At 39.2% G+C, this 8,708-nt stretch overlaps 1 protein-coding gene across 1 annotated transcript; it reads left to right on the top strand.

Moving 5' to 3' along the window:
- Positions 1-3,506: 3,506 nt before the first annotated feature.
- Positions 3,507-4,199, top strand: LOC308145292 (uncharacterized protein). The gene is made up of 4 exons (XM_080516673.1): positions 3,507-3,532; positions 3,627-3,709; positions 3,791-3,901; positions 4,025-4,199. Exons 2-4 carry the CDS (start codon positions 3,661-3,663, stop codon positions 4,129-4,131), a joined length of 267 nt encoding a protein of 88 aa, XP_080372799.1. The 5' UTR covers positions 3,507-3,532; positions 3,627-3,660; the 3' UTR covers positions 4,132-4,199.
- The last annotated feature ends 4,509 nt before the right edge of the window (positions 4,200-8,708 follow it).

Genomic DNA, 8,708 nt, shown 5'->3' on the forward strand with positions numbered 1-8,708 from the left:
TGATTAATGAGGTGCTGGCAGCCAACGTACAGTGGAGTTCTGTCTGTTGTAAACACACCCAAAGCGTCTGTCAACATTTTATAAAAAGACAGGGGTCAGGTAGCAACAGGCCTCCCCCTCCAGCCTCTGACCTTAACGTGACAAACCTATCTGCTCGCTCTTTACCGAGTCCAGAGGTTAAACCCTCTGAACTGTGAGTGCACCAAAGAAGAAAAGGGATAACTTCTGAGTTGTAAGTGATGCTACTGTTATGTTGGATTGCAGTGGTGGTTCTGATCACATTAAGGCTGAAACATGTCGACATAACACTAACATCAGTTTGGTCATGATCTGAAAAATAGCATCTCACCACCAACACGTGAAAGCTGGTAATCCTAACAATACTAGTGAAAATATGTATAAACCATTATTTGCACTTACTTTATTGCAGTCAAGTAGTTTCTAGTAGGTAAATGGCATATACCTACTCAACACATAGATGTGTGGTGTCGACTATTCACTATTCTTCTGGTTTATTTTCATCAAGTGACTCAAGACACCATCTAGAGGCGAGAGCTGGTAATGAAAGATGAGAGTAATTGGGGCTAATTGGGTCGCTTGTTGATTTTGGTAGGTAAAGCAGCAGGACATTACGCATTTCTCTTGATTATTGTTTTGTCATTCAGCTGTGAGAATATTGATTAGAACTTTAGTGACCAGCTCAAAACACAGCAACACATTAATAACTACACATTAAGTTTTTATACTAGATTTAAGTTAAAAGAAAAAAAATACTTGATTTAGTTACAGTAGATGGATTTCATTTATATAGTGTGATTCTACCACACGTGGCAGTGTTAGATAAATTCACTGAGATATGTATAGAAATATAACCCAATATATCTAAATATAACCCACATTTTGTCCCAAACTGTTTTTCTACATGATCTGAGAAATATAACAGCAGTGTTTATCCTGTACTCACAGTTAATCTTCTTTCAGCCATGACACATTCACAGCAAGACTGTTGGAGCTCCACACAAGCACTGCTGATGCAGAATGCAGTCAGGACTGACAGAATGTAATCTCCTTCACCAGGTGGAGTCTGTTACTCTGTTGAACTGTCATCAATCGTGTGGCCCTGTATACTGGATTTGATGTCACATAGAAATAAAATGCACACGGAAAAGATTTAGATTTATATCCTTGAGTTACAGGATTTGATGTGCATTTTTACATTATTGGAACACTACAATGATGTGCCTTTCACATCATTTATGAGGACACAAATATATTTATTTAATTGGGAATCACTCATGACAGCAGAGTGTGTTTCAAATATTTACAATTGTATTCTTCATGTTGAGAAGTGGAGGTTTGTTCAAAAATAACTTTTTGTGAGTAAATATTTGTTTCAATCTACAATCAATGTTGGTAAAGTTTGATTCCAGTTTAAGACTTTTGTAATGATCGGCCCTCTTTCACAACTTCTCTCAAAAAACGTTTTGATCTCCTTGAGGCTTTAATTTGATACAAGTCTCCATGTATTTTTCTTGTTTTATGAATTTTAATGAAAAGAATAAATGACGCAGATTGATTATGTAAACCAATACACAACATCCAGCTTCATTATACAACAGGGGAGTCATGGACATGAGGTAAATCCAAGGACAGTCAGTGGTACAGTAGAGGAGGCGGAGGGCAGTGAAGATGCTGAGAAACCCTGAAAGGATGAAGAGCAGATAAAATGGAGCAAATTTGGGACCCGAGGGACATCAAAAGAGACATTAGATCATCAAAAGTAAATTAAAGCAGAAATCAGAGTAGGACGAATGGGAAAACATGGACCTTGTGGGAACAAGAAATAACTAGGTTTTTATCTTTCTTTTTTTTTTTGTGTCTGGAGGGACGAACTGCACTCCAACGAAGGGCAACGGCAATTGTGGGCATCTGTCATGGACCATCTGGGAGAGGCTTTAGGCTCTTGCTGTGTGCAGCAAAGCAAACGTGACTTGACCGTGACAGTAAAGAGCACAGTCAGGCTGCAAATAGTGAATGAAAGCAAGAAAAAAAAAAAAAAAATCCCTCAAAATGATGCTTTTCTAACATGGTGGACAGTCGTAAATTGTACATTCATCAGCATTTGATACATCTGACAGTTGATCAGGTGATTGGAAATAGTAGAAAACTGTAAGGCTGTTGAGAGAAGTGAAGTGTACAAACCAGTTTCTCATGGAGGTTATCCCAGTGTCTCTTCACCAGCCTCAATGATGTGCAAATTGCTGATTTATCGTTGTTTGGCGGCGACACATTAGCTGAGCTGTCAGTACTGTGTTGGTCTGATAACTGACTCCTGAGAACAGTTCAGCTGAAGTCACATCAGTCATGTTGTTTTGGACTGTTTTAATAAACCAGTCGTTATTAAAGGTCCGGGGCTTTTCACTGCATGCGACATGAGTGAGAGTTTTGGGCAGCCAAGCAGGACTGTCCTGGAAGAAAAATAATTTAAAACCACAAACGGCTCTTAGTAATGTAATCTAATGTTTATTTAGGCCTATGAAACAATCACAGCTTCTGTAGATGCATAAAATAATATTTCAAACTCAGATCTATGATGCAACCATGATCTGTTTCACTGCTAATGATTAAGCTGCTATATCCAAGATGACAAGCGGTATTAAAAAGGTTTTAAAGCATTTAGATATGAACCACTGCTAAAAAGAGTGCCAAGATGCCTCAAAAAGGCAGTGTATTAATAAAGTTTGACATTTAATTTCACTTTTTAATTTTGCAGACAAGTACATCTCAGAACCTTTAATTTTTCACATTTACTTCAATAGGTTACTTGAACTAAAGTCCTTTTTTCAAACAATGCGAGTGGTTATGGTACATTTGCCCATAGACAAATCATTTGTTTTCCCTAATGCTTCAATAAAAACTAAATGAAATTGTTCATTGTTGCTACAATATGTTGACTTACATTTAGTTCAAATACACACTTTAGCAGCTTCATTCATTCAGCAGTGGTCACATCTTCATCAAGTCTTAGTGTCGTAACCTCTTCCTGTCATCATTGCACATTGTTTTTCATAGCTGTACTTTTTACTTTTAATCCCTTCATTTCAAACACAAATGGATGAATTTTCGACTCTCAACCCTCAAGACTCTAATCACCTCTGCAAATAAAATAAATAATTCCATTTGTAAGCGTTTTTGAATGAGAACAGGGTGTCCAATATTTGTTGGAAAGTCACTGATTTCCCAACCATATGTTGACCTACATTTTGCTTAATCCTTTATTTTTATTACAAATCCAAAAACAACACGGCCAGTACTTGAGTCAGAAGTTTTCCAAATTTGAACAGTGTTGTTTACAAGTAACTTTCTGTTCCAAGTTCCCCGCAGTGTGAGCACAGACCTGATGTCACGTTAGAGTTAATGATACACTGGAATTACACCGATTGCGCAACAAAAACCAAATAAAAAGGGGAGCCGGTGCGCTGAGCAGAAACACAGCTGAGGTTTCAACACAGCAACAGGATTCATTTTCCAGGTGAGACCTGTCCACGTTTCTGAGCGTGTGGATTATGTAGAAGAGCTGAAAGGACGTTTTACCAGCTTACAACCGTTTGTGTTTTCATGCGCAGGTTGGTTCAGAGAGACGAGAGAAACGGTGAAAAGATGAAGACTGTCATTATTGCTGTTGTGGTGTTGTTGGTCGTCGGCCAAAGTGAGTTAACGCGCAGTCTAATTGGAGTGTACGGAAAAAAGAAGCTCATTTGAGACACTGATGAATCCTCTTCTTGTCTAGGCGAAGCCTTGAAGTGCAACTGTGGTGGTCTGCGACGTTGTTCAAGTCCTGTGGAGACCTGCTTCGGTACTGGAAATGTCTGTGCGAGCACCATCATTTACGCTGGAGGAAGTAAGTAAAAGCAGGACCGTTTCAGAGTGAGCCGTTTCAGAAAGAGAGACATCCGACAATTGACCGATTACTCGGACAGTCATTGTGTGACAACTCATGCTCTCTTTTTCTGTGTGCTCGCAGCGGTCAGGTCCTTCAAGGGCTGCATGCAGGAAAGCCGCTGCAGGTTGCTGAACCAGCCTGGAGTCTCCACAGCCCACTGCTGCTCCACCGACCTCTGCAACAGATAACTAATGTCATCGTCACATAAGATAAATTATCTACCATGTCATGTTGTTATGATCCTGCGTTTTAACAATAAACACCCAGACGTTCAACTTCGGTCTGCTTTCCTTTCTTTTGGGAAAATCTTTAGAAACAACAAAAAGGATTTGTTGTGTTTTTTTCAATCCTGAATTATAGTATTACCAAAACTTTTCTCTTGAAGCTGCGAGTCAAGTACATTAATTGTAAACTAAAACCCAGCTGATCAGAGGGTCCAATCTGCTCCATAAAGGACATTCCATAGTATTCAAACCACAGAGTGCAGCACAAGCTGCTAGTCGGTATAATTCTGTAATTAGTCTCATCAATCCAGGTATTTTCAACACCGCTTTATCCAGTTCAAGTTTGCTGATTTGAAAGCAAACTCCTTATGAAATGGATCACAAGCCGGGACTTGACCCAGCGACATTCTCAAAGCGAGTTGGACTGGCCCTAATGATGTGCAGATTTCAGTATCATTGTCGTATTACTGTGAAATTGTGAACTCTCAGCACTGTGTCGACCTTATTACGGTCAGCGGAAGTTCAGCGGAAGTTCAGCGGAAGTCACGTTTTAGTCAGTTCAAAAATAAAAAGGTTAAATCTTTATTCTGCATTCAGATTAATAATTTCTCTCTTTAGTTTGCAAAAGTTTTATGTAAATTCTTACAACAAAAACTAACTACATTTTGTGATTAAGTGTAATGTTATTTTGCAACAATAATAATTTACTGGAAATTAATTTGTTTCCAGCACCCATTCAGCTCATTTTAACATTTCAGATAAAAGAAAAGACCAAAATAAATCAAAATGTGCTACATAGTGGGAGATCCTCAAGCTTGTAGTCATGTTTCCCTTGACAGCTCTACTATGGTAGATTTAAATAAACTTTATTTGATGCGTTATGTCTGTTATATAGTGGTGAAACAGCTCTATTAACTTTGTAAGGGAGAAAGATTTTATTTCAATCCGATAGAAATAATTCAGCTTTGGATACTTTTTGCCTCTAACAGGGAGACTTTGTAGACTCTCTCCTGTAAATTTCATCCTGCAGTGTCGAGATCAGCTCTTCTGATATGTGCCTGCATCTCTGAAATGTTACTCGTCTGTCTCACAGAAAGTTTCACAAAACACAGACGAAAGAAATTAACAAGGAAGCCAAATATTTCCACGCAGCCATTAAAGTAACACGTGCAAAGGTTTCATATAAATACATATATATATATATATATACACACACATATATATACATGACAAAGCTAAATGTAGTGGCAAGCTGCTGATTATAACGAAACATAATCATATGTGTTGGAACGGCCATATTAGATCCGGACTGTTGGGCGAAAACGGCCTCCAGACTTTCAAAATGAGTACTGACCTGAATTCGTTTTAAAAGTTATAGATAATTAAAAGATAAAAAGTGTGAATTTACACAAGTGTGTAGTACAGGAGTAAAACCTGAACGGTTGGTTCTTGACGCACACACTGAAAACACCTACATTTATAGAGCAGAGGACAATTAATTACTTTTGAGACATCAAGTGTTGATTTGAGTCCAAACTAGAAGCTTTGATCCAACATGTTCATCAATTATTTTGTTAATGTGGTAAATTGTGTGTTTTAGATGACATCTGAAAGTTGTTGTTTTTCTCTCGATAGACTGAAAGTAGCAGACATGCATCTTATTTGGCTTAATCAGTCAGCAGCACAGCCAAAGACTGTTAATTAATTTGTGACAAATATCCAAAGTAAAAAAAATGTTTGTGCATAAGGTGAATGGGGCTCAGCTGACTCACTTCTTAGGACTCAAAATCTGTAACGTTTCTGTAATGTGTGATTTTCAGACGGGTAATGTGAGAAATCGGCGTTGCAGCTGCTGTTGGAGGTGCTTTTCTGGAGGTATTTTAGGGAGTTCCCCAGGCTGAAATCCCGCTAATGAGAAATGAATGTGAACTGATCATTTGCTTCACCTGCCACAGTTGCTGTGTGCTGGAGCAGTTAACGGCGAGCCACTGCAGTCAGTTCACCCTCATTTAAGTGATAATGTCTGTTTCCAGGTTTGGGTGATTTGGCACTTTTGTCGACGAAAGCAAACTTAGACAGAAGTGTCTTTAGGAGCCCGATCTACAGTCTGGCTAGTGAAACCTTTCTCCTTTAAGTTAAGGCGCCAAGAATTTAATCCTCCACCTTTAAATGTCTAACTTTTTTTTAACCGTTTTTTGCAGCAGTCAGCCAATGTCTTTTCTGGACTGTAGGTGGTTGCTCCATTATCCAGCTTTGATTTCACTTTCTCGGTCTTACTGAGGGCTTTTCACTCTATTATTATACTTCACAATCTCACCACTGAAAATAACACAACTTTGAACTCTGGCTGCTCCGCGAGGGATTTCAACGTGAAGCTTTCTGATGGTTCTGGCAGCAGGGTGTGAGCACGTGTTTATATATTGGAGAGGACCCCCTGGACCCAGCAGGGTAAAACCGCTTTCTGCCTGGTCTCCCATTGGGCTCCTGGCAGCTCCGCGATCAGCAACGGCGTGAAACTGAGGAAGCGAGCTAAACCAGGGACTTGGGACATCTAAATTACCACTGACATGCTCCTTATCCATCGTTCTTTGTTTTAACTTGGCCCCAGTCCCACCCACAATTGTTTCGACAACTTAAGCCAACGCTGCTAAAAGTGTCTATGCTAATTGATGGCATGCCAAAACAAACCCCAAAATAAAAAAGATGCTTCTATTCCGAGGAGAAACGTATGCTTTTCTTGTGTGCAGGAGGTGGGAGGAGGCGGACTTGGAGGCACAGATGACTAACGGGGATGACTAAGAGGTGTTTTCAGGGTGGGATTCATTTGTCTCGCCCATGTCTGGTCCATCAATGGGTTTGTGTGGAGTTCAACTATTACTGGCTCGTCTTCTGACTGGGTGAGAGTCAGCCAAGTAGAACTACAAAAATAAATACGTCAACTGTACACACACACAAACACACACACACACACACACACCTGAATACATATACAGTTCAGGGATAGCCAACACGTTCCTCTTCGGCAAGTTGGAAAAGTTGAAGGTTTAGTAAAGGTTCACTCTTTGATTCACTCTGTACCTTTGAAGTAGCTTTCAGATTGAAAAAGTCAGTTTCACCCAGTCGGTGGCACATATGAAGTTTCTCACTACACATAAACAACAGACAACTCAGAATCAGCAAAACAAAAACCTAATATCTTTTATTTCCTGCATAGGTCATCTTGCCTTACTGCTTTTTTGCATGGTGAAAAGTGTATAACTCACAAATGACAAGAAACTGTTTCAGTTACATATGTAAATAAGCAGAGATGTAACATTTTGGAAATGTGTGAAATCTATGCAGGGGTCGATCTTAACGCCAGTCCCAGACCAGTGCATATAAATAGTCCCAAAAATTTGTGTTGTGTTAGAGCTGTAAACACTGCAGTTTGTGCTGCGTTGCTAAATAATTTCTCCAGGGATTAATGAAGTGATTGTGAGGTTTTAAAGAACTAGTTCATTATGAGATGATGACGTCATGCAGACCCCCACATTGTCCAAAGTGGACAAAATTAATAGTTTGTACTGCTTCCTTTTCTGACCTTAAACTAACCTCAAGTTGCCTTTTGAGAGATGCAAAAATTCCTACATTTCATACTTTACTGTAGAGAGAGAAAACAATAACAACAATAATAATATTAAAGCATACAGAGCTCTGGCATCAGAATCGTATCGTAAGATTTACAAATCTGGGTATCGGGATCGAATTGGAAGTGAACAAACGTGGATCGGTGCTTCCCTACTGCAATGTGGGCGAGCAAGTTCCTGAAGCTGTCCCTCGATCAGACACCTGAATCAAGAACATTTGAAGGTTCATGAATTGTGCTTCAACACTTGCTCTCAGTCTGCTATGAAGGGGCGTCAGGGTCAACACAGCTACTACATAACAATAATAACACTGCCTGTTCCTCCATTCCTTTCTCATTTTGCAGCGTCTTGTCCACTGCTCTAATTAAATGACCAGGATTTTGGCCTTGGTCGTTACTGAACGACCAACTTTTCATCAGGCATTAATGTGAGAAACACAGAAGTCATGTTCACAGCAACATATTGAAAAGAGACCGATGGCATTCACTGCGTCTCGATTGTAACATTAATAGGCTGAACATGTGATGTTTCACTGGCCTTATGACAGGTCTGGAGGACAAATCATTGATGAAGTCCTGGCCTGATGTTGATTACTGTCCAATGGTCATGTGACCTCAACCTTCATTCGATAGTGAAGAAAAACGTACAGGAAAATACACATTTTGATTGCATTAAAAAAAAAAGAAAATGATTATGATCAATACATGTATCATTTTGATCGGTACCAATTTAGATACTACATTTATAGCAGGACAGATATTATAATTCAAAACTTTGTGAAAGTCAATTAAACACTTTATAAACAGCCCCCACAATAAGCTTGGAGCAATACATATGAGATAAAGTATTCCTTTGGTACAAATCTGATTTTAGGTTACTTGTAATGGTGAACTTCTAGCCAGACTTTGACTTAAA

This window comes from Blennius ocellaris, assembly GCF_963422515.1.
Source record: "Blennius ocellaris genome assembly, chromosome: 21".
In the NCBI taxonomy this organism is placed as follows: domain Eukaryota; kingdom Metazoa; phylum Chordata; class Actinopteri; order Blenniiformes; family Blenniidae; genus Blennius; species Blennius ocellaris.